This window comes from Eptatretus burgeri, chromosome 8 (genome assembly GCF_056783735.1).
Source record: "Eptatretus burgeri isolate ZD-2024b chromosome 8, Ebu_testis_v1, whole genome shotgun sequence".
NCBI classification, from domain to species: Eukaryota; Metazoa; Chordata; class Myxini; order Myxiniformes; family Myxinidae; genus Eptatretus; species Eptatretus burgeri.
In genome coordinates, this window is record NC_140968.1 from 48,435,648 (window position 1) to 48,463,254 (window position 27,607).

The following is a 27,607-nucleotide window of genomic DNA, read 5'->3' on the forward strand; positions in this document are numbered from 1 at the left end:
GATTGGCCAAAGCATTTGACGTATGCAATTATGACGTCATACTGAAGCCACCTATGATGTCATAAAAAAATCACTTATTTCCCATGAGGAGTACTTCACATGTGCCAAGTTTCAATTTTTTCCATGGAGCGGTTTCAGAGACAGAGATCCAAAGTTTTTCCATTTTTCCAACATGGCTGCCACACCATGTGACCTATGGCATCATAATTATCATTAAACATTCTACATGAGTATTCGCACGTATGGTGAAAATTTTGTGTCAATTGCAGATAACCGGTTGCAGAGAAACCAAACCGAGAGAATTAGCACAGACGCACGTACGGACAACTCGAAAACATAATGCTTCTGGCAACTTCATCAACGGAGGCATAAAAACTGCAAAGATCAATGTGCTCAGATTGGGGGACGATCATTTGACGATCATGTGGAAAGTTTCGTCTTCCTAGTTTCCAACAATGAAGTTAATGGACATGGAGGAGAAATCACTAGACAGTCAGCATTGGGGAGAACAGCAATGTGAGGACTGACAAATATCTGGAAAGAGAAAATTGTGACAATACAAACCAAGATGAGGATGGTCAATGCTCTGGTATTTCCAGTTGCAATGTAAGGATGTGAGTCGTGGACAGCGAAAAAGAAAGAAATGAAGATGATTGACAGTTTTGAAATGTGCTGTTGGAGATGAATGTTAAATATAACAAACAAATCAGTGCTTGAAGGAATTAGACCACCATGTACGTACATCGAAAGCACTGATGCTCAAACAGAAACTGTCATACTTTGGACACATCGGGTGTGCAGGAAATGCAGGTCTGGAGAAATCAACCATGCTGGGTATGGTTCAAGGAAAAAAAGGAAGAGGCATACCTTGCATGGATTGGATGGACGAGGTAAAGGCTGCAACCGAGCTGTCTCTGCCAGAGCTTCGAGAAGCAGTGTAACCTGTCAGATCGGGATGTTTGGAGAAATCTGATCAGGAATGTTACCAGAAGTTGGCCACAGCATGACTGAACTTGATAACTGTAACATAACGTAGTCCAGCTAGCCTGATAATTAATTGTTGCTCTTATACCCTCAAATGGCGACTCTATTTCTCTATGAGCTCGCTCACTCACTGAAACCCACTATTTCAAATGATAACTGTACAACTTGTCAGTGCAACGAATAGGAGGTATTTAACTTTTTTGTTTTAACAAAACATTTGTTCAAGCATTATTGCATACAAACAACCATAATTAGACTAATATCCTGGCTTGTACAAGCTAATTTTTTTTTCCTTGATTATAACTTTTGTTTTGTGATTGTTGCTGGAATTTATTGTCAATTTTAACTGCCTTTTTCGGATGGAGTGCTTCAGGGTGCCCAAACGACTCGTGATTAACGTCATAAATCAGTTCCCCCACCCCCAACCCCATTCCCAATGTTCATTTCTCCATTTTATCCTGACGTTCTTAATCTTTATGTCACACACTTACGAGCTTTAGACACTGTTAAATTTTGTGGGATTTTTTATCTTTGCAAAATTAAGTTATGGATAAATTAACATTTGTAGTTACCTTTCATAGCCAAAAAAAAGGTCGCTCAAATGTGAGATGGGAATAACCTGGGAACGTGAATTTGTTCATCGTGTCGGAGCTGCTGCCCAGAAAACAACCACACTCTGAGATTGTGAGGGATATCCAAGCAGACCAAATCACTTGCTATCAACAATTTCGACAGGAATTTGTAATTTGTTCAGTGTGCCGGTGGTAACTCGACTACTCTGAAAGACACTGTGGGATCTTTAAAGTCCCCCCCAAAAATGCCGATAGACCTGTCCAGTGGCTTAACGTCAATTAGAGTGCCGGCACACACATTGATGCCTCGCTCTACATGTGAACCACCAAGGTGACAGTTTGGAGTTAGTCAAGATTCAAACCCAAGTTCGACAGTTCAGAGGTGATTGTAATACTTCGAAGCGATCCTGCCAGCCTAAAATAACAATAATCTGGAGGCTATTGTGTGCTGGTACCTTGCCCTGGCAAATTAACTTTACAATTAACCTCAGTGTCATCTGTACTATATGAGAGCCGTTTGTCTGTCTGTGTGTCTGTGTCGTCATTTTTGTCAGAGATGGCTGAACGGATCTTCGTCAAACTTTCAGAAGTTCATCACTGAGTGTCGGTGAGTGTGTTAGGCAAAAACATTTTTTGAAACTTTTGAAAAAAATAAAAGTTTGATTGTTTTGGATATTTTTGTTAAAATTGCTCTACATATAGTGCTTCTGCCTTTATAGCTATGTGAAAGGTTATATAAAATGATCCCCTACCCCCATTCTTTAGTGGGTGTAGGGAAGTGATTTAAGCACCCACAACAAAAAACAAAAATTAATTTCTTGAAAATTCCAACAACATTAGAACGGCATCGGGCAATGCCGGGTACACCTGCTAGTTCAACTATAAATGTGTATATTTCCACAGAACAAGTGCATATACACAGTCTATTATAATGAATATATATATAATAAAGACAGTTTATTATATGCATTAAACGAGTTCAGAAGTAGGCTGCATTTCCTGATCAAGTCGTTTTGAACAGGTACACTGAACATAATTTGACCCACCTAGTGATAGTAATTAGCACGTCCCCCACGCAGCGGAAGATGGGGGCTTTACAATCACTTCTGTGTTTCTATTCTGTGTGTCTGTCACAACTGTAACTTTTCTTTTTTACCCATTTGAGGTTTTATTATCAAATTTTCAACAAAGCTTTATTTTGAGAATGTGGAGAAGGCAAATTAATAATTTTATTTAATTTTTTTCATTATTAGTTGTTGTTGTTGTTATTATTATTATTATTATTATTATTATTATTATTATTATTATTACTTGCCAGAGGAGAGAGTACTGCATTTAGGTGTATTTGTTCGTTCACGAAAAAAAAAAATTTTGCGATGTATGTAGGTCTGTAATGTTTGTCTGTCTGTTTGTCACACAATTTTTGGACAGTTTTAAAGCAATTGTTCCGAAATTATTTGTGTATGTAGGTGTCTGACCAATGGCAGCAACGTTTAATTTTGGCAAAGATCCAAATCCGAATCCAAATGCGGATCTGAGAATTTTTAAAGTGATTCTACACCTTTGAGAGATGGGGCCAAAAACTATGTATAGCACAATATCTCAAAAAGTTATGAATGGATTTGGATGAAATTTTACGAACAGGTTGGGTGTGTGACAAGGACGAATTGATCAAATTTTGGTGAAGCTCCAAATCCGGATCTGGATATGAAAGTTATTTAATTTTTAACCTCCGCCATCAAAGATCGGAGGTTACTGTTTTCACCCCTTTCTGTTTGTTTGTTACTGATGAAATCTAAAGATTTGGTAAGTATATTGATCACTTCCGTTTCTGTTTGTTTCTTTGTGTGTTTGTTTGTTTGTTTGTTTGTTTGTAGGCACGATAACTCGAGAACGGAAGAAGCTCCCAATGTCAAATTACACCACGTGATTCAGGAGGGTGATGGCTAGTGCTGATTAGATTTTGGTCAAAATCGGTCAAAGGTCAAGGTCACAGTGAGGTCAAACATAATTCCGTAAAATCATGTGGAGAAATGGAGTATTTTTGCTTCGCTCGACGTTACGAGTTCGTTTTAACTTCGATATTAAATTTGTCTTCGGTTTTTGCGATCGCTTAGGACGCTTAACACTGGGTTGTCGAAATTCTGGTAAAAAATCGGATGTTTTGGAGACGTTTCATGATTGTACAAAAAAAATTTCACTCGCCGTGTCACGGCTTGTAACGTGGTGCAGCGCGCTCGAGCAGACGCGTCGTTGAGTCACGAAAAGGTTTTCCGTGTGCGTGCAGACGGTGTTTTCGATAAAGATCGTGTTTAAAAGTCATTTTTTTCTCCCAATAAAGGTTATCGTCACATGCCTGACTCGCTAAGCTGTCTGATTATGTAAAGATTGTTGGTGGATGGCCGAATATTACGGTTTTGTGACTTTGATAAAATACTATTAAATAATTGCGTGGAGAAATGGAGATTTTTGCTTCGGTCGACATTAAGATTTTTGATGGTTTGGTACAGAATCATCATAGAAACTTCTGGTTTGCGTCGCCACCTTCTCTTGAGACAGCTTTTATTAGACAAGGTCAGAGGTCAAGTTGACGATTTCGTAAGTACCAGTATATGACTGCTTGTTTGTTTGTTTGTTTGTTTGTGAACAGTATTACGGAAAAACTCATCAACGGATTTCGACGAAACTTGGTGGGGGGATTAGGTATGGTCCAAGGATCATGTCATTAGATTTTAGACTTGGTCCAAAATCCAATATGGCCGCTATGGCGGCCATTTTGAAAAAAAATTTGAATTTTTTTTATTTTTTATTTTTGCATTTCTACATGTTATAAGTGATTTCCAACAAAAAAAACATGCCAAAATTATAATTGTGGCTGATTTTGGAACTTCAGGTGGATATACCCATGTAAAATCAATTTCTGTCTCAAGGAATCTAGTTATGACGAATGAATTGAGTATGTAAAAGTTAAAAGTAAAAGGGAAAGTTGCAAACTATAACTCTGTGAGCACTGTTGACGTCAAATTGAAAGAATAGGATATCAGGTTCACTTGAGTGACCTAGCAGTATTGGCGGCGGAGGTTTTGCACTCCACCGAGTGCTCCCCCTCCAGTTAGTTATTTTTCACCATTGAGAGATGAGGCTAAAAACAATTTTGCATGATATCTCAAAAGGTTGTGGACGGATTCGGATGAAACTTTGTGCACATGTTGGGTGTGTGACAAGAACGAATTGATTAGATTTTGCTGAAGATCCGATTCTGGATCCGGATCCGATAATTTTTCAAGTGATTCTTCACCATTGATAGATGGTGCCAAAAGTGATATATAGCACAATATCTCAAATGGTTTTGGATGGATTCTGCAGAAACTTTGTGGACAGGTTGGCTGTGACAAGGACGAATTGATTAAATTCTGCTGAAGATTTGAAACCGGATATGAGAATATTTCAAGTGATTCTTCACCATTGAGAGATGGTGCCAAAAACGATGTATAGCATGATATCTGAAAAAGTTGTGGACGAGTTATGACAAACCTTGGTGGATGAGTTGGTTAGGTGACAAGAACAAGCCGATTTGATTTTGGTTAAGGTCCGGATTCAGATCCGACCTATCATTGTGTTATAAAATGTAAACTGTTCAGCTTGGCAGAGGTATGCGCTCTACCGAGCGTCGTTCCGTTTCACCAAGTGTCACTCTTTGAGTGATTTTTCATTTGTCTATTTGTTACTTGTGAAAATCGAAGATGTTTCAAGTATACTGGTTGGTTGCGTTCGTTAGTCTGTCTGTCTGTCTGTTTGTCTGTCTGCTTGTGCCTACAGGCCACAATAATAAATCGATCTTCACGAAACTTCACCACATCATAGAATTTGTCATCAGCAAGAAGCCTGTTGTTTTTGAGGTTAAAAGGTCAACATAGGCCAAAGGTCAACAACTTTGTCAGATTTCTAAAATCCTCAATTTTCATCCGATTGACGAGAAATTTGAACAGGATTTGTAAATGAGGTCACTGAATTCAAACACCAATTATTTTTGAGGTCAGCATAAGTCAACAACTTTGTCAGATTTCTGAAATGATTTTGGGTGAAACTTGGTGGACCTGTTCACACATATGACATCATAGGTCACATGGTTTGGAAGCCATATTGGATTTACCCTAAAACCGATAAAAAAATCTTCTTCTCCAGACGGCTGGACAGATCAAGGGGAAAAAATACACAAATGTCCCAAAGCCTTGGAGATACCAGGGTATTCCTGAATAATTGATGTCACGTGGTCTGGCAGCCTTATTGGATTGAGCAAAAAATCTTTTTAAGTCTTTCTTTTCAACTGCTTCATCAATTGATGTGAAACTTCACATTTGTGATCTAGTAGTGATGGGGAATTTATGTTTTAAATTTCAACCTAATTGGACACATGGTGTGGCAGCCAGAATTATATAATTTTTTGAATCTTGGTTCTTTTGTATTTTTTAATTTTTTTGAATAAGGCTCATTTGGCTGTGCCTGGATGGGTTTGAGGGTAGAGTAGATGCAGCTGAAACCTGAATCCAATGTTGGACCGTATCTATTTGATCTTCCATTTCATTTGAATTTCATTTATTTAAATCCCACTCTGAATTCATTTGAATAATAGTAAATGTCATGGGTCAGGGTCAGGTGTCCAATCAAAGTAAGACATCTCTGGACCCAGTCATCACTGCCAGAAGTTATAAAGTGACAGTTCTCGTTGTGTCTATTATTAATTACTTAACACACCAGTACACAAACTCTACACAAAATACACCCCACAAAACTGCACAAACACCACATGAAACAAGTCCTGGTGAGGGTTGGCAATCCCTGATTGCTATTTTTCTTATTATTGTTCTTCTTCGACTCTTTTTTGGCCTTTTTTGCTGGATTAAATTTTAAATATTTCTTTCTTTCTCAGCAACCATTTGTCCAATTGACACAAAATTTTCAAGATAGGAGTGACTCCCCAATGGAGAATATTTTAATGATAATTGTGACGTCATATGTCACGTGGTATGGTAGCCATATTTGATAAAACATAATAAAAAAACATGATATCACTGAAACCACTAATCAGAAAAATATTCAAACTTGGCACATTTTATTTTATTCCCAATGTGGAATAAGGGATTGTAAGTATGATGTCATTGGTTAAGTAGTAGATCAGCTATAAATGTTTTAATCGAAATCCTTGTTTACCATTGAGATTCAGCGTGTATGTCCAGGCAGTAACGTTTTTACCAATTGAACTTTTGTCATCAAATCTTCAAAAAAAAACCTTTATTATGAGATTGTGGAGAACACAAATGAATAAAATGTACAATTTTTTTAAACTGTCATTTCCATCGAGTTTAGTTCGAGTACAAAGCAAATTGCTCAATTCCTTTAATAGTCTCTCGTTAAAAGGCCTGCTATTCTTCATCCACCAATACGAATACTTTTTCTTAATGCTTTCCACTGAGTGGCACAAACAGGAACAATTACACTGAATTGTTCCAGCAATCGCTGCAAGGGAAATATTTCAAATTGTATTAAAAAAATTACAGGCTCTTTTATGAGCTTTACCACAAGTTTTCATAGAGATTTGAACTCTGCTAACGTTTGTGCTAAAGTTTCATGCGATGCCTTGGATTTTTCACATGTGCAGTTTTGGAGGCATTAATGGGAATGCAGCAATAACTCTGCTTGACATCACTATTAATTTGAAAAGAGTTTAGCGGTGTGCGACCCCCAGCGCAACCCCAATCCTCACCATGACCACAAACTTCATTCTTTCCTCATACAACATGATCCTTCTGAATCAGCGGAATATATCATTGAATTATGTTATTGACCAGGTTCAGTGGCATTGTGATAAGAGCATTTGCACGGAGTCTGGGCAGTTGTTGGTTTCACTCAGATTTTGGCCAAGTCATACCAAACACTTTAAAAGTGATAAGTTCTGCTTCCTTGCAAGGAAGCTCAGCATTTTGGGGATAGAGCATGGCCAAACCCCATGGTTTGGTATCCCTTGGGGAGAGAGATTTCTCCCTGAAAGTGCTCTGCTGATTACGGAGATATAAGTTCTGCCACTGGATGACGCCGCTGTCCACCCAGTGTGTTCTGGGAAGTAACTTCCCCCAAAGTCGATGGCCGTGTTTATTTGATGTTAAGTCTCCAGTTTGTTTGCATGTGAGGGTGTGTGTATGGAAGCTCTTCCATTAATCTTAGAAGCTATAGAAAAATAACGAGTCAAATATTACTTTAATTGCGCAATCTTTAATGAAAAAACTCTGGCCAATGTGTGCCGATCCCTGGAGATATTATAAATTCCTCCTCCAATCTCGAGGGGCACTGCATCAGTTGAATGCCGAACAGGATGGTGCAGAGGCAGCGCAATGACCTTTGAGCCGTCTCTCCTGGGTCTATTCAAGACCTGCTTGTGTTGCATTACAACACAAAATGTGCCATCCCTCAGATGGACATTAAATTAGGTGTTCCATCTGCCTGCTTTAGAACGTTAAATATCTTTCATTAAGAGGATGGGAGTTATCACTGGCACCCTGGATAAATTACAAATGATTCTCACCAATCCCCATCATCTTACACTTCCTCAGGTTAAATTCCATCTGCCAATGTTTTGCCCAATCGATGCAAGTATCAATACTTTCCTGAATCTGATCACCACCCCCTCTGATATCCACCTTACCTCCAATCTTTGCGTGATCTGCAAATTTGGAAAGACTATTCTTCACCCCACTATCCAAATCGTTGATGTAAATAATGAATCTTATATGGAATACCACCGTAATCCATGATAATGGTTTTGCTACTGATCCCTGACGTAAGCCACGACTTACATCCTACCACTCACGTCCACACGTTGCTTCCTATCACTAAGTCAGTTTGCAATCCAATTATCTACCTGACCAGCCACTCCACAAGCCCTCACTTTGGCTAACATCCTCCGATGTGGTACCTTATCAAATGCCTTCTTAAAGTCTCGATATACTTTGTCCACTGTCTTTCCATCATCCACCCAACCAGACACTTCTTCATAGAACTCTAAAAGATTTGTTAAACAGGAACTACCTTTGGTAAACCCATGCTGACTACCTTTAATTAGTTTGTATTTATTTAAATGGTTCCTCATCTTGTCCGTAATTAATGTCTCCAACACCTTCTCCACAACTGAAGTCAAACTAACAGGTCTATTGTTTCCCAATTCTTCTCTGGATCCTTTCTTAAATAATAGTGTTACATTTGCAAATCTCCAATCCTCCGGTACCTGTCCTGACTCCAGTGAACTATTGAAAATATCCGTTAACATCTCCTTTACCTGATCATATCAGCCACTTCAATCAATACTCTCAGGTGTATATTATCTAGCCCGGAGCCTTATCTTCTCTAAGATTACCTAGCTGTTCCTTTACTTCCTCTACTCCAACCTGGATCTTCTGTAAAATCCCTTTCCCACCTCCTCGATAGATACTCCCAGCTATTGGCAATTCTCCTGACTGTTCTTGTGTAAAAGTTGAAGAAAAATACCTGTTTAATAAGCCTGCCATCTCACTTTCATCACGAACCACTCTCCCGGTGCTCTTCTTCAATGGGCCCACACTGGTCCTAAACTGTTCTTTTCCCCTGATATATTTATAGAAAGCCTTGTTATTATGTTTAATATTCTTAGCCACGTCTTTCTCATGCTCTCTTTTGGCTTGCTGAGTTATTTTATTAATTTGCCTCTGTTTACTCCAATCGTGATATAAATCTAACTCCAGTCCTGTTATGTTAAACCTAATAAATGTTTTCTGCTTCTCCTTCATAGCATTCCTTATCTCACTACTCAACCACCCTGGCCTATTTCTGTTTCAAGTTTTGCATCTCATTGGAATGTACTTACTCTGTATGCTACACATTTGGTCCTTGAAGGTTTCAAATTTTTCTGATGCTGATTGTCCTGTTGTTAGAGTCTCCCAATCTACATCACCCAATTCTCTCCTCACACCCTCAAGGTTTGCATTCCTGAAATCTAGTCGCCTTACCCTACTATCCTGAACTCAAACCCTTAACAGAATCTTTGCACACACAATGTTATGGTCACTTGCTCCTAAATGCTCCCCTACGTCAACCTCCTCCACCATATTGGGAACCTTACTTAAAAGGAGGTCGAACACTGCACTCCCCCTCAGGGGCTTATCTACAAACTGGGTTAAAAAGCAATCTTTGAATAAAACTAGGAAATCCTAATCTACTCTGCCCTTTCCTGTTTCTGGACCCAATCCATTTGTGGCAAGTTAAAATCCCCCATCATCAACACTCTTCCCTTACCACATGCCCTTTTGAATTCTTCATGTCACCCTCCTTCCTCCTCTTCCTTCACACACGGAGCCCTTATAAAAGCATCCTTCCAGTATCTTACTGTTTTTACAATCTTTAATCTCTACCCGTGACACAGAATCCTCAACATTTATTCCTTCATTAATGTCACCCCTTTCTCTTGATGCAATGCTGTCCTTTACCCAGATTACTGCTCCTCCTCTTATTCTCTCCTTCCTATCACACCGATACACCTTATAGCCTTCTAATCCTGTCCTCCAGTTACTCTTCTTCTTAAAACCATGTCTTCTTCTTCGTATACTTTTCCCATTTAGCGGGGGTCGCCTCCATCCCAACGAGCAGCCTTCCTCCACATTAACCGATCTCGGGCCCATTCCTCATTCATTCCACAGTGTTTCATGTCTTCTTTTACATAGTCCATCCATCTTTTCGCTTGTCTTCCGCTTTTCCTTCTCCCAGGTACATTCAATTCCATCGCTCTCCTTGATGGTTCCACTTCCCCTCTCCGTTTCACATGTCCAAACCACCTAAACCTTGCCTCTCGCGCCTTCTCCTCGATCCCAACCACTCGTGCCGTTTCCTTGATGCTCTTGTTCGTTTTCTTTTCTCTTCGACTGATGCCCATAATCCACCTCAACATTCTCATCTCTGTTCTCATTAGTAGTCGCTCTTCCTTCTTCTTCAATGAAATTCTATTTTCTTTGTTGGCCGTAAAAATCACAATTACATCATCAGTTCCTTCCTTAATTGCTTCCCCACCCTCCGCTGATCTAAAAAATCGAAAATACCTTCCTCAATTCCCACTGCAAACTTTGCTGTCCCCTTTCTATTTAGCGTATGGCCATCATTCTGGAAACACTCCATTTGCCCCTGAAATGATTCCCACTGCTTCTATAATGCAAAACCTTCCTCCCTACACCATGCTTCCAGCCATTAGTTGACATATATCGATCTGCTCATGATGTCTACATAATTTCTTAATCTTGGGAGAATCCCAGATAACATTCCCTCACAACCCTTTGCTTTCAGCTGCTTATTCAAATTCCGGCATCTATTTTTTCAAAATCTCTGAGAAAACTTTCCCTTCATAATTTTCAGTGAACACAAACTATCTTCTGATCGTGACCTGATATGATGCTATTTACCCCTCGTCCAATGTCCCTAACTCCTGCTCCTTCAAAACTGCACCATCACCCCTGCCTGCAATCGTTGCTCCCTCATCCCAGCCTGAACTTGTTGCACCCTCACTCGAGCCTGCATTCATTACACCCTCACCCCTGCCTGCACTCATTGCACCCTCACCCCTGCCTGCACTCGTTGCACCCTCACCCCTGCCTGCACTCATTGCACCCTCACCCCAGCCTATCCTTGTTGCACCCTCACCCCAGCCTGCACTCATTGCACCCTCACCCCAGCCCGCAATCGTTGCACCCTCACCCCAGCTTCCACTCGTTGTACCCTCACCCCAGCCTGCACTCATTGCACCCTTACCCCAGCCCACAATCGTTGCACTCTCACCCCAGCCCACAATCGTTGCACCCTCACCCCAGCTTCCACTCGTTGCACCCTCACCCCAGCCTGCATTCATTGCATCATCACCCCAGCCTGCATTCATTGCATCATCACCCCAGCCTGCACTCGCTGCTCCCTCACCTCTGCATGCACTCGCTGCTCCCTTACCACTGCACTCACTGTTCTCTCACGAATGCCTGTACTTACTGCCCTCTCACCACTGCCTACTCCTGCTGCACCCTCACCACTGCATGTACACTCACCACTTCCTGCTTCCACTGCACACACATGACCACCTGCTCTCGCTGCACCCTCACCTCTGCATGCACTCTCACCACTTCCTGCTCCTGCTGCACCCTCACCACTGCCGACTCCCACTGAAAAAAATTGAAACTTGGCATATGTCATCAACTTCCCATGGGGGTATATAGGGTGATAACAATGACATCATTGGTGAACGGGTATTCCAGCCATAATTGGTTGAATTGAAATCTTTCTCCGAACAATCTGAAACTTCTTATATCTGATCTATAATCTGATATGTGAGTGAAGAATGAAATTTATGATGTTCATAACCCATGCAAAGAAACTATGAGACATAATTGGGTGCATTGATGATAAGGTAAGTGGGCCATAATAGCAGTGGTCCATAACAGTAGCGTGTTCAGTTAAAGGTGGTATTTTTGTTCCAAATGAACGCACGAGGTGAGACTACGTGCTCTATGAGCACCATTGTAGTTATTTATTTATTTACACAGAGTCAAGTAAAAGTTCTCCATTGTTAAAGCCTTTGGTATGACTCAGTTGGGGTTCGAACCTTCCGGAGCGGATGCTCCAACCATTATGTCATAAATTAAGTGAACATGTTATTGGATGTGAAGATAACCTATAATTTTTGGCTAAAAGTCCTCTTCATGCAATTATGCTTCCTTACGTTCCATGACTTTAAATATCTCAGAACTCAATAGTCTATAAACAATGTGTCTTTGCTGGTTTTGTTTGTTTTGAAGGAGTAAAGGGTTGGCCACTCAGCTTCAAAGATCTGTAAACCTCTTTCCTGATATTCCACTCTTAATATGATATTAGAAAGTTCTCTGTGTCTGCGCGGGATTCGAAACGCGGTAGGGATGGAGAAGGCAAAAATGCAAATGCCATCTACTGTCATCGAGTCGGCAAGCTGGGAGCAACAATTTGCATTTATTGCCACATTTGATGCAATATAAATGCTCTAATGGTGGATAGGTGCTCCATTTGAAACTGTTTGTTCGATATACCATATGTAGCTTTTTGATGCATAGGGCTTTTGATATATGCGGCTTTTAAAAAATTCGATATACAGTAAGTAGTTTGTTCGATATATGTAGTGCCAACGCATAATAAAACCTTGTATTGGTGTCAAAGACATTGACCAATTGAAAATTAATAGTCGGATATTGCAGTTGAAATACATCCATACCTTGCAACAAAGTTTTGATTGTTTCAACCCATTCATTGGCTGCCTCTAGAGAGGATGCTGCAAACTGAAAAACAAATGCAAAAATAGATAAATAAAACCACAAAGGTAAGAAAGAATGTTTGTATTTGAGTATCTTGTTCAAGTAAACATGCTGGATGCTAATTCAATTAAAGGGGATGCACATTTGATTGAAACAGTTGAGTAAAGGTGTGTTCTGTGATTCAATGTGTGCCGTCTTCATGTTATCTCAAGCAAATCTTTGTTGTTTAGTGACCTGGAGAACATCAGAATCTGATCCAACACATGGAACATGACCTTTAACCGTGATAAGTATTTTGTCCTTTATCTGTGTCTCTGGAAAAATCACCTTTAAAATTCTTACCTCTGTTTAAGTGCTTGTATAGCGTCTGAAACTGTACTATCCCATTAAGCATATATAATCTGCCTTTATCAGAATAAAACTCCAACCTGGTTCACAAAGGCCACATAGACATTCTCAAACCAACCGAGTCTTTCTTTGGCAATCCAATTTTGTAGCTCCATGAAGATCAATTCAATGCCCACGTGGCCAGGGCCTCTGCAGCTCGCTGAGCACCCTTTCAAGGTTGGAGTGTAAAGCCACAAATATCAAAAGACGTTCTCCCGTTACGAGTCCAAACAAGAGGGCTGGTTTTCTCTCACTGTGTAGAGACCGGTGGACATTTTATACGACATGAAATTCTGGAATGAGAAGGTCATTTTTGTCTTTCACCCTTGGTTGTTTGCTTTCTTCCAGCCCCATGGCAGCACACACATTTATCAATGAACTCATTACTTGTTCACCTCCTCAATTCTAAAATAGCTACTCACCTCAATTCCATTGTTTTGCCTTTTTTATTGCTTGTCAACTCACCTTATTTCTCCGAGGTTTATTATTATTCAAACGAGGAGAAAAATCTATCTTTCTGAGAAGTTCTTGAATGCCCCAGGTAAATGCATGTGGGTTTATTATTCATACACAGAGTAAAAAAAGCAATTTTAGCAAGGACAAATTTATGCCTATAATTATATGTGACAAGCTGAGTCACCTGATAAAAAATTGGGTTATTTAGACTTCAGCAAAACATCAAGAACATTGATATTTAAAGCTGTAGCAAACAACATAACATGGGAGTGCAACACGACAAGGATGGGCCAAAATGGCCTCTTTTACGTGCTTGAGGTCCTATACCTGTAGGATCGTACGATGACTACTTGCACTCGGTGTAGTTACATGGAGACTGTGGAACCTTTGTAGATTAATTTCCATTCTGCATACGGAATATAAATAATTAAATGCCATTGGGTAAATTCCCAACAATAATTCATCCTCAAAAGTGATGCGGAAGTGGAGATGCATAAGCCAAGCTCCACCCCTCTGGCTTTTCCGCTCCACCCCTCTGGCTTTTCCGCTCCACCCCTCTGGCTTTTCCGCTCCACCCCTCTGGCTTTTCCGCTCCACCCCTCTGGCTTTTCCGCTCCACCCCCCTGGCTTTTCCGCTCCACCCCCCTGGCTTTTCCTCTCCACCCCTCTGGCTTTTCCGCTCCACCCCCCTGGCTTTTCCGCTCCACCCCCCTGGCTTTTCCTCTCCACCCCCCTGGCTTTTCCGCTCAATTGATTTGATTACTTTTTTTTGTGACGTTGACCTCGTGTTACAATAATAATGTGGTGGAGAAAATATCGGGGCAATTGGCCCAAGGGTATGGAATTGCGTAAAAATCAAAGAAAAAGCTACATACAGAGACAACTCGCTCTTATACGAGGACATGTTGAAAAGTAATGGCTCCTGTTCTTGTTCTCAAAGCAGGTAAACATATTCAAATGAAACAATGACAGATATTAACATCAATCTATATTCCATCATGGGACATATTTATTTCTCATCATAATCACCACTGCGGTCCACACATTTCTGCCAACGTTCAAGTAGTATTGTGATGACGTCACGAGAGAACTGGGTGTCCTGCTGACTTTACCAGCACTTCACGGAGGACTTGACATCATCGTCAGATAAAAATGTTCTCCACGAAGGTGTTCCTTAAGCTTGGGAAGAGATGAAAATCTGACGGAGCCAAGTCGGGATTAGTGATCATTTGTGGTGGTACTCCACTGGTCGTATCTCACTCTCAGGATCGTAATGGTGCACCCAACTCTCATCTCTAGTCATCTCCAGTCAGTCATCCCAACTGTCATCTCCAGTGCTTCACGCTTCACAGTACTGACAACATTGTGCTGCCCTCTGTCATCTTGACTAACGTAGCATAACACATTGAGTGTAAGAACCATGAAACCTTGCACCCAGTGGTGGGAAGAACTAATAAGAGGACTGCACTTTGTTTCATTCGAGTATCTTTAACTGTTTTGAAGAAAAACAATGGGAGGCATTACTTTTCAACACGTCCTTGTATATATTGATATATAAACAGTATTGTTCCTGATCAGAGGCTGTACTATGATGCAAATCAGAAATATTGTAACCATTCATCAATAACAATTATAATACAGTATTTTGAAAACTACGATTTGTTTGACATTCTGATTCTCATGTACCATACTCTTCTGCAGAGCGTCGGTGCTGCCGAAGCTGTTTCTTCGCAAGGGTTATACTGATGTTTTCCCATTGCTTCCCAAGGAGTAGATAGGCCAAGAATTTGGAATATGTTGTGGTTGCTCGTGATAGCTCACCTCATATTCGTGAAGGACACCTTGGGATATTGAAGGACACCAACTAAAGCTGGCAGATGGGACACCCAGTTTAACGTCCATCCGAGGGATGGAGCTCACATTGATTAATCATCCTGCCTGTGAAACACCGGGATGACAGTTTTCTTATTACAGCTGGGACGACATTAAAACCCAAGCAGAACAGCAGAGCGGTGAGTGTGCGTACCTCTTGGCCTTCCTGCCAGCCTTTATTCGACATATTTGCCCTTTATTAGATAATGCATATGCTTAGTGTTGGTCTTACTGGTTATGGTGGTGGGCTTAGGATCCTAACGTCCTGAATTCAAATCCTGCTTGGCTGTTGAATTAATACCAGGTGGGATTGACTCAGCCTGTCATCCTTCTGTGGTTGGCAAAATGAGTACCAGCTTGCTGGGATGATTGAGCCATTTGAGTATCCTGTGTTGGAATGGCAACCCATCTAGGATTGTGCCCAATAGCTTAGGAGACTGCTTCGGCAGCACCAATGCTCTGGATGGAGTATGGTCCCAATGGATGGATGGATTAGATAACCCATGGTTAACTAAAAGATAATATGTAAAAAATAAATGATTATTTTGTGATACGCTGCAGTCTTTCAGCAGCTCCTTTTCAATGGCAGAAAACAATAATCACAAAGAAAGATTATCAATTATTTGCCTCAAAATAATTTACTACAATTCTAACAAGTCAATAAGCAATACTATTTCATTCTGTCGCTCTCCAAAGAAGGTGCGGCAGCTCACTATGGGTTCCATCGCATTGTAGTGTACAGCTGAAGGAAGGGGTGCCTCGGAGGGTTCATTAAAGACAAGGATTATCAATTTCATAGTTGCGAAGGCTCCGGTTGTGATATGGTTGTGATAAATTCACCTGTGCTTCATTAGGGGTGCCAGCTGTGACAGAGCGTGTGCCCACTCGTTACCCAGGTAATGCTTGATTGATGGAGGTCCCAGAGAGGCTGGCAGCAAGTATAAATTGTCAGGTCTCGTCTTTCGAGTGCCGTGGTGAACAGAGCAGCTGGCAATTCACGTGCTCGGTGCAGCAGTTTACATCCCGGGAGATGAAAAATAGGAGCATTTTCAGTGACAGAGGGAAGCCACAGCAGAAAGGCTTTTATGCAGAGTGTTCAGGTTTATTGGCAATGCTGGTTTTTCAAAGTACAAAGCCTTCTCTATGACCAGGGTCGAAATAGCTCTTTAACCGCCTTTTGCTTCAAGTCCAACAGCTCGCACAGCCGATCATAAAAGCGGAATTCTCAGCTGCTCTACAGAAAGGAAGTGATAAAATAAGGGAAATCTCTTTCATTCACCATCATGTACAATCGCCGATCATGTATATCACGTCTTTTGCAAAGGGAGGCTGATATCCGGTAAGGCTTTGATGAAATCTGGGACATATACTGTTCCTAGTTTACAGTAATGACATATTGGCTTCTTTGGAAAACCTTCAACATCTCTTTGCAGATGACTCCACCGTGTGCTGGAAAGTCCCTCACACCAATGATGACAGGCAGGCTGCGGCCACTTCCTTGTCAATTGATCTGGAGAAAATAAGAAGCTGAACAATCACCTTGAATGTGCCATTCACTTATTGCAAGATCAATTTTATCGATACATAAAAGACTCAATGTCTAATCCAACTCCAATTTACCTCTGCAATCAACCTCTGGCAGAGGTTCGGTCTTTGTAGTTTCTTGGACTAGAAAATTGGTGCAATATTTCCTGGCACGCTAACATATTAAAGCTGGCCATAAGGGCAAGGAAAGGTCCTTACGATTCTCTGCAGAGATAAATCATTCCTTTGCCATTTTTAGCTCCTAGCAATTGACAAGGCCTTCATCTGCTACATTTGCAGTGCCTTCGAGTATGGCTCTCCTCTGCATGCTGGTGCCACCAGATCTTACATCCATGAAAGTTGTGGGATTCAAGGCTCTGGGGGGTAATTGATATCTCTAAAAGGAAGCTCTTCTTCCACCAAAGACAAATTGGTGGCATTAGCAGTTTTCTACCATCTCATATATGGTCTTGCCCACCTGTAATTGTTTGGTTGGCCATTGGTCCCTCATGAGCCCCACCATGTTGCACTCACCTAGCCAGCAATCCATACCCTGTTGACCTACTCAAATGTAACCTCACTGCTCACCCCCCACTCTCCTGCTCTGCACCCCTCAGCTCCCAACTGTAAAATCATCTCCTCGAGTCTATCCAGTCATATTCTTCCCTCAATTCTGTTAAAATGGAGAGCCATCGCCATCTCATGATATCCCATATTTTTGTATTGTTATGTTTATGGTAGGGGTCAGGGGTATCCATTATTAGCATTAAGATAAGAGACTGCTATGTGTGCATCGCATCGTATCGGATTATTTTGCATGTATTAAGGAGAAGTGGATAGGGATAAGTGTCTGGTGTACATCCTGTGTAAGAATCTGGCCCTGCCAATTTTAGACAAAAGAGGTCAGACGTCCTGTTACATGTCTCTGGAGTTGAACCAGGTAGTAGCAAGGCAAGAGGAAGATGCTCAAGGGATCCACCACATACATGCCGTAGCAGGCTTCCCCCACCCCTCCTTTCTCTCACACACAGGCAAAGAGAAGGAAGCGCAGATGCTCACATTTCACCATTGAGGGGCCGGCTCTCAAGCCTGGTTACTCATGATTTGTGGTGAGAAAGGTGGCATGACATTGGCTGGCACCCTGCAAGCCCTGTCGTCAACACCTTGGAGGTGAGGAAAGGGAGGGAGTGAGGGTGTAAAGGCACAGGCTTGGGGGTCACGAGTTGAGTCTTCATTGGGCAACCTTTGCTGGTTGAGTTTTTTGAGGGTTTTCAACATGCCCTCTGGGGACATTTAGGCTGGATATCTTCTCCGTTAACCCTGCTGGGATGCTTTTCCCTTGCATACTTCCTGATGACCAGCTATGGGATGAACTGTCTGCTTTCCCTAATCACTTGCCCAGTTCTTTGTTTCTGGTTTTTGCGTGTTTGGGCATGTAAGGTGGTTGGTTACTTCACTGTTCAAGTTATTGTGTTTATTATTCATCTGTCTGGGTCTGGGTAGATTACCGTCTCTGGTGTCTCATGAAGAAATTGTTTCTTTCTTAAGCTTGGCAAGCGCTGATTTATTGACATCTTTCATGTGTGCCAACAATTCGGATTATTGAGGGCTCCTGAAAATGAAATTAGTCTTAATTCTCATCATACTATATATTGCTCGGAACAATGACTTGGGGATTAATGAGGGGTTAATCATTGTTCAGTTGTCTCTTGATGAATGATAGCATAAGTGTTTGTAAATCCAGTTAGAAATGACCAGAATTTGGTGTCAAGACTGCTTTAGATCCTCGTGTCTGTCTCTTCTCCCTCTTGTCCTCCAACACCGAAGGTGGGCAATGGCTATGTCTTTATGCCTGTCTCTCTATTTGTTTGTCTGTGAACAGGATATCTCAAACAGTTGTGGATGGATTCAGACAAAATTTGTTGGCGAGCGTGTGTTCCAAGGACGAAATGATGAGATCTTGGTGAAGATCTGGATCTGAATACAGATACGAGAATTTTTAAAGTGATTCTTCACCATTGTGAGATAGGACCGAAAAGGATACAAAGCATGATATCTCAAAAACAGTTGTGGATACATTCGGACAAGACTTGGTGGACAGGTTGCGTGTATGACAAGGACGAATCGATTCAGTTTTGAGGGAGATCTGAATCTAGATCCGGATACGAGAATATTTTTGTTTTCTAAGTCATCCTTCATCAGAGAGATAGAACCAAAAACGATATATAGCACTATATCTCAAAAAGTTGTGGACGGATTCGAACGAAACTTGATGGATGAGTTGGTTAGGTGACAAGAACAAGCCGATAAGATTTTTGAGGTTTGGATACAGATCTGGCCTATCAGTGGGAGACAAAACCTAAACTGTTCAGCTTGGCAAAGGTGTGCGCTCTACCGAGTGCTGTTTTAGTTTCCCTCTGTGTTAACTCTCAAATCAATCTCAGTGTCCTTTCAAACCTCACAACTGCACTTCAACATGGCATGTCCACAAGTGTGAGATGCTAAACTCTGCCCATACTCTGGTGAGATGGTGCATCCACCTTTGCGAGCTGCGAACCCCTGCATATGCTCTATTAAGATTCCTCGTCCACGTTTGCTACTTCAGCGCTGTGCGAATCAACCTCCAGGCAAGAAAATAGAATTCCAGGAAGGGAAAATTAAAATATATTCTATACCAATGCCAGAATTTTAAAAAATAAGAGGGAAGAGCTTGAAGCAAAAGTAGAGAGTGAGGAGTACAATATAGTTGCAGTGAGTGAGACATGGTTTAAGGAGGAGGGTAACTGGAGGACAGGATTAGAAGGCTACAAGGTGTATTGGTGTGATAGGAAGGAGAGAATAGGAGGAGGAGTAGCAATCTGGGTAAAGGACAGCATTGCATCGAGAGAAAGGGATGACATTAAGGAAGGAATAAATGTTGAGGATTCTGTGTCACGGGTAGAGATTAGAGATTGTAAAAACAGAAAGATACTGGTAGGATGCTTTTATAAGGCGCCGGGTGTGAAGGAAGAGGAGGAAGGAGGATGACATGAAGAATTCAAAAGGGCATGTGGTCAGGGAAGAGTATTGGTAATGGGGGATTTTAACTTGCCAGGGATAGACTGGGTCTAGAAACAGGGAAAGGGCAGAGTAGATGAGGATTTCCTAGTTGTAGTCCAGGATTGCTTTATAACCCAGTTTGTAGATAAGCCCATGAGGAACAGCACAGTGTTAGACCTCCTTTTAAGTAAGGATCCCAATATGGTGGAGGAGGTGGAGGAAGGGAAGCATTTAGGAGAAAGTGACCATAACATTGATTGTGCAAGGATTCTGTTGAGTACAGGATAGTAGGGTAAGACTAATAGATTTCAGGAAGGCAAACATTGAGCCTATGAGGAGAGAGTTGGGTGATGTAGATTGGGAGAAGCTACCAATGGGAAAACTCAGCATCAGAGAAATGGGAAACCTTCAAGGACCAAATGTGTAGAGTGCAGAGTAAGTACATTCCAATGAGGTTTAAAACTGGAAGCAGAAAGAGACCAGGGTGGTTGAGTAGTGAGATAAGGAATGCTATGAAGGAGAAGCAGAAAACATTTATTAGGTTAAAAATAACAGGTCTGGAGTTTGATTTTTATCATTATCGGAGTAAACAGAGGTGAGTTAAGAAAATAACTCGGCAAGCCAAAAGAGAGTGTGAGAAGGAAATGGTTAACAATGTTAAACAAAATAGCAAGGCTTTCTATAAATATATCAGGGGAAAAGAACAGGGTCAGACCAGTGTGGGCCCATTGGGGAATAGCACCAGGAGAGTGATGGAAATGTAAAGAATAGGAGGATCCGAGGAAATGTGTGGAAGAGTGAGGAATAGGAAATGGTTAGTGATGAAAGTGAGATGGCAGGCTTATTAAACAGGTATTTTGCTTCAACTTTTACACAAGAACGATCAGGAGAATTTCCAATAGCTGAGAGTATTCATCAAGGAGGTGGGAACGGGCTTTTACAGAAGATCCAGGTTGGAGTGGAGGAAGTAAAGGAACAGCTCGGTAATCTAAAAGAAGATTCCAGGATAACCGAGTGTATTGAGAGAGGTAGCTGAGCAGGTAAGCGAGATATTAATGGATATTTTCAATAGATCACGGGAGTCAGGACAGGTACCGGAGGATTGGAGAGTAGCAAATGTAACACCATTATTTAAGAAAGGATCCAGAGAAGAATTGGGAAACTATAGACCTGTTAGTTTGACTTCAGTTGTGGGAAAGGTGTTGGAGATATTAATTACGGACGAGATGAGGAACCATTTAAATAAATACAAACTAATTAAAAGTAATCAGCATTGGTCTTCCAAAGGTAGTTCCTGTCTAACAAATCTTTTAGAGTTCTACGTTTCTGATTGGTTGGATGAGGGAGTGACAGTGGACATTGTATATCTAGACTTTAAGAAGGCATTTGATAAGGTATCCACACATAAGATTTGATGATGTCATCGGTCATGTGATTTGGTAGCCATATTGTTTATAAAAAACCCCTATTCTCTGAAGTGGCTGAACAGATCGAGGCAAAACTTTACTTGTATGACCATCTATTCATGAGGAACAAAACATTCTCAAATATGATGTCACAGGTCACATTGTTTGGCAGCCATGTTGGATTTACCCTAAAACCGATTTAAAAAAATCTTCTTCTCCAGTTAGGCTGGATAGTTCAATGGGGAAACGTCAAACAAATGTTCCCCAAGCCTTATGTGTTCTAGTTTGTGAAGGAATAATTTGTACGTCACATGGCTTGGCAGCCATATTGGATTGAAAAAAATTTAAATACAGTTTTCTCTGCAATAGCTCAATTAATTGATTTGAAACTTCAGAATTAAGAGAGAGTCTTGATGGGGAATACACGTTTAAAATTTCAACTTGATCGGATGCATGGTCTGGCAGTGAGGATTATTTAATTTTTTGATGTGGGTTCTTTTTGTTTTTTTTTATTTTTATTCATTTGTTTATTTATTCATTTGAACAAGGCTCACTTGGCTGTGCCTGGATGGGTTTGAGGGTAGAGGAGTAGCAGCTGAAATGTGAATCCTATCCAGGTTCCTCCTGATGACTTCATTTTTGCTTTTTGCTTGTTTGGGTTCCTTCTGATTACTCCAATGCAGGACTGTACCTATTTGGTATTCCATTTGATTTTAATAGAATTAATTTTAATCCCATTCTGAATTCAATTGAATAATAATTATAAACGCCATGGGTTAGGGTCAGGTGCCCAAACAAAGCGGGGTTGCATCAAAGCGGGATGTCTTGGTACCCGGTCATCACTGCCAGCAGTTTTAAAGTGGCAATTCTAATTATGTCTCTTATTAATTACATAACACACCAGCACACAAACACCACACAAAACTGCACAAAACAAGTCCTGGTGAGGCTCTGCAATCTCTGATTGCTCTTTTTCTTGTTTTTCATTTATTTTTATTTTTATTTTTGGATGTTGTCCAACAATTCTGTGAATCTTTTTGGCGTACCAGCTTGTTCTGCTAAGTTGCCCCACAAGTGGGGCAACTTAGCTAAATATAGCATAACAATTGTGCATTTTGTGAGGAAAGCACCAAATTTGGCACACTAGTAGTCTATCATATTATGAACAGATTTGGATATTGGGCCATCTCAAATTCAGCCGCTGATGGCTGTGGCAGCCATTTTCCGCTGCCATCAAAAATTTTGAGATGGCACAATATCCAAATTTGTTCATAATATGATAGGCTACTAGTGTGCCAAATTTGGTGCTTTCCTCACAAAATGCACAATTGTTATGCTAAGTTGCCCCACTATCTACATTTTCATTTACGGATATTTTGCGATAGTTCTGTGATTTTTTTCTGATGTATTTGCTTCGATGTTCATTGGCAAGCTTTCTATATCACCCAGATATAGAATTACAGCTTTCTATATCACCCAGAAGTACTTTCAATATATTGGCGGGGTATGCATACACAATGTAAACAAAAACGAACTGTGCTTCCTCATTGACTCAGGTCGCTCACCTGCATTTAATTTTTCTATTCATTTATATTTTCATTTATGGACACTTTGCGATGCTTCTGTTATTTTTTTTTTCTGGTGGAGAGGCTTCGATGTCCATCGGGACGCAAAATGACCATGCTTGCCCATTTTCTCGGGTCACTCACCTGCATTTTTTCATTTTTTTAATTTATTTATATTTTCATTTATGGTTGCTTTCTGATGGTTCTGTGGTTTTTGCCAGTGTATCGGCTTCAATGTTCATCAGGAAGCAAAATTTCAGCTTTCTACGTCACCCATAAGGTACCGATCTTTAACATCAGTGTGATATATATATTGTCACCTCAGAGCGTCTGTTAACACAGATCGCTCTGAGCTGGAGGTCTAAGAGTGTCCATGGATCTGAAATGGCATTTATTATACAGTACTCCAGTAACTTAATACCGATATTCCTCAAGGATCATCCAAATGAGGCCGAACTTGGCAGGGCAGCACATGGGATGCAAGAAGCAGAAAAACACTCCTTTACAATTGAAATGTTATTTATTTATTATGAAACACAGGGATAAGGGTAGACGGGACAATCAATAAGTACTGCATAGATCTGACGGTTGACAGACACAGATAGGGGTGAGAGACATGCAAAGTTATAAACAATGGAAATAAATAAAACACGAAAACCTAATCCAACTATGGCACCACTAATCAGTAACCGAATCACACAAAAACAATGGGCAGGCAAGGATTTGCGGCTAGAATGAAACTGGTGTTCAGGGGCGATGATGGTATAAGTGGCTGTGGTGCAACTTTGGTTGTGACTGCAGTGCATCTCAGAGTGTGGAGGTGAAGTGGTGCTAATACAGGTGAGGCAATGTCCTCTCATCTCTCCTCACAGCCTCAAACTGCACTCAAACTGAGCTAGAGCAGAAGAGAACTCCAACAAACTGGACAGAACTGATTGCTGAACTGGATCAAACTCAAATGGAACTGAACTGCACTGGAAAGGATATGAGACCAACTGCCTTCTCCGGTACGGATATGGCCCTGGTAAACTTGAGCACCACCCTTTTGGGCAGTGCGCTCCACTCATTAGCCATCCACTGCTGTGGGCATGCCATCTTCTGGTCTATCACACCCCACCAGACGGTTACAATCGAAAAGTATTGCGCCCCTCTCTGGGGCTTTGCAGCCGGTCTTGCTGCTATTGCCTGTGGTCCACTGGACAAACAGTTCATGTTGTCTCCTTTGTAAGCACAATGTGCTTTCCATGTATCTTTGTGCCAAAATACTCTCCTGGTCTCACCTGAAAACAGAGGGTTTTTTTCTACAAATACAAACATACCCCTAGCTCTACTGTCTATAGATTATATACGCTGCCTCCTCAACATCACGTTTAACAAGATGACTTACTCTGCCATTTTCCCTGTTTACAAGAGTAAATCTACGCTACTTCCATATATGAGCATGCCCGTGGGCCCTAGGCACACTGTTCGAATGTTTTATTTTTTTTCTCCAATTTTGTTATTTTGAAATTCGAACAACGGGGAAACAGGAACAGCAAAAGTGTATTGATGTTACATGCCAGAAGTCAATCACAGTGCACCTGGCTTCGCACAGCCAATCAGCAGCATCTTGGGACTTGTCGCTAAGCCACGTGAAGCAGTGTGCAAGTCTGCTTTGTCTGGATATTTCCAAATATATTTTTTTTCTTGAGCCTGCACTGCCCGGGTCCTTGATTAATATGGTACTGTTTTCAACTTTGGGTGACCAGTGGTCTTTGAGGAGATGCAAAACTGGACAGACATTGAATCTTCAAATATAGAACACCCTGTTGATGTCTTTGCTTTCCCCACTGTTCTCATCCCCCAGCTCTTCCACCCCACATCCCCACCCCCAGTGAATTAATGTTGAAAAACTGTTACGTTTAATTAATGTGGTGCAGATGTAGCACAGGTTTGTTGGGCCAACTGGCCTCTTCCTGCATCCAAGTTTCTTGTGAATCTATTTACTACATACGACAATTAAAAGCAGGAGAGCAAACTCTTACAAAGATCACAGATTTCTTATATTAGCAATCTTGGCAGACGTCTAGATATTGCATATCCATCCACAAATTGCATATGCATACTTAGTCTGGGCATTTTTATAAAATATTGGTGTAAATAATGACAATGTTTTTGATCAAATTAAATTTTTATTTTACCCTTTACTACCCGAATCCTTGGTGATTAATATAGTACCATTTTCAACTTTGTGCGACCAGTGGTTTGGGTACCATTTTCAAACCAGAGCATGTAAGGCAGGTAGATAATTATTCCACGCAGCAGACTGAAAGTCGTCAATGAGCCAGCTGCTTGTTTTTTTTAAAACCAACAATATATTGGTACCATATCAATTCTCTTAAAACTAACTCGATTCCTGAAGCTTAGAACACAAATTCCTTAATACTGCTGGCTTCAGATGGATTTCAACCCACAACCTCTACGCCAACAGTCCAGTGTTCTCAACAACAAGCCACGAATGTACCAAAATGTGACTAAACCAAACAATCTACAACTGTACAAGCCACCACTATACCTAAAGACAAAGAGATGGAATAAGAGTTCGTGTTTTCTCTGTTGGTCTTTGTTTGTCGAGGTATAATTATGTGTGTATTTTTAATACTGAAACAATAAAAGTGACATTAAATTATATCATGTCATAAATTACTTTGGCAATAAGGTGAAAGGGGAGGATAATATCTCAAAGAAGTTCATGATATTGCAGCAATATTTTGATATTAACCAGAGTATATGCTGTTGACTCAGACTCGGTGGCGTAATCATTGAGAACGTCCGCTCTGAGTCTGGGAGGTCGGAGATTCAAACTCTGTCCGAGTCATACCAAAGACTTTAAAATGGTGCACGCTGCTTCCTTGCTTGACTCTCGTCATTTAAAAGGATAGAGCATGGACAAACAACGCTGGGAAGGCAATGGGAAACCACTCACTACAACCAATTCCAAGAAACTGCCTTGGCAGCACAAATGTTACTGCAAAGAGTATGGTACATCAAATCAAATCAATGTGCAATTGAATATTGCTTGTGAGAAAACGAGATAAGCCACTAAAAATAACGTTTCGAGATAACGCAATTAACTTCCATGCAGCTCACAATGAAATATAAATATTTCAGTTGTTGAAGCTTTCCACCAACAGTGTGGCGCAGATTGCAAGATTGAGCGCAGCAGTGGCATCTTATCCTGAAATGGCAAAGGAGAAAATGGGCCATGCAGAAAGTGGCTTGGAGAAAGGCAGCTGGGCTGGGAAAATTGCATCGGCCTTATTTAATGTGCATGAGATGTAGCTCATGATTCAGAAAGGAGCATGGAAACTGCAGACAGGTAAAAGAAATCCAAGGTAAAAGTGAGATATTGTGACATGTATTCTATCCTGAGAAATGAGAAAGGACAAAGGAAGATTCCAAAATGAATGCAAACGGATAAATTACAAATATATTTACAGATATATATATTATAATCCACTTGTTCCACCTCTTACAAAAGAATGTAGGAGGTGGAGGAGGTATGTACTGTAGAAAATAAAAGGGGTGAAGGGGAAGTGGTGGGGGGGGGTATGCAAATATGGAAAAGAAAGGTTCATAGAAGAAGACGGGGCTGGGTAGATTTGAAAAAGCTGAAGAAAACAAAAGGGGAAAAGAAAAAGAGAGAGAGAGAATGATGGATGGAATGGTTTGAGCTTGAAAATGGTATTGGGAGATGAGTGTTTGTGGTATTGAAGCTCCGAGGAAGGTCAAACCACATTGAGGGCAACAAAAGTCCACAGTAAAGAGTATGGGAATTCAAGTGGAAAGTCAGGCTACAAAGCACCGTTCCGCAAGCTAATCTCAGGTGCAAATGAGAAAGCCTTGCCTGTGAGAATTAAGCCAAAGCATCATAGTATGGATACTATGGTATTCCCCCCCCCCACCCCACCTTCACATCGAAAAAAAAATGGAATAACAATGCTGCTGTCTGTACTACCTTGTGTGTTGAATTCTCGTTGTCTGCAATCTCAAAGCAGCAATCCCTTTTGCTGTCTCGTCGCATGCCTATAGATCTGTGTACACTGCTGGCATCGTCCAGAATAAACGCTTCTTTCTGCTGCTTGTCTGAGGAAGCAAAAACAAGGACAAGTTGATGAACCTGTCAAATAGGCTAATTACACCTTGCAACACATTTCTCCCATTCAATCCTGCAGTTGTATTTTCGGTGCAGATAATGAGCTTGAAAATTCTCACCGTTGCCTTGGCCATTCACATTTGGGGGTAAATATTAGGGTATTGACGAAATCAACACAACCATTTATTTATTTATTTATTTTAAATCCTGGAAGCACATTAAACCAAGAAGCTAAAATGATCTTCATTTTTTTTTTTTGCATTGTTTAATGCATTTAGAGGAGCTGAAACACAAATCGTGCCCATTCATGTAAACAAAAAGTGTCGTT

At 40.9% G+C, this 27,607-nt stretch overlaps 1 protein-coding gene across 2 annotated transcripts in view; it reads right to left on the reverse strand.

The window, feature by feature from the left end:
* The window catches only part of LOC147021693 (src kinase-associated phosphoprotein 2-like), a 145,781-nt gene that overhangs the window by 32,495 nt on the left and 85,679 nt on the right, over window positions 1-27,607 (reverse strand). For both annotated transcript variants that reach the window (XM_085891951.1, XM_085891950.1), the window contains exons 7-9: window positions 27,142-27,269; window positions 12,856-12,919; window positions 868-942 (exon numbers count right to left, since the gene is read on the reverse strand). In XM_085891951.1, coding sequence (XP_085748077.1) covers window positions 868-942; window positions 12,856-12,919; window positions 27,142-27,269 — 267 coding nt within the window. The remainder of the gene's footprint in view (window positions 1-867; window positions 943-12,855; window positions 12,920-27,141; window positions 27,270-27,607) is intronic.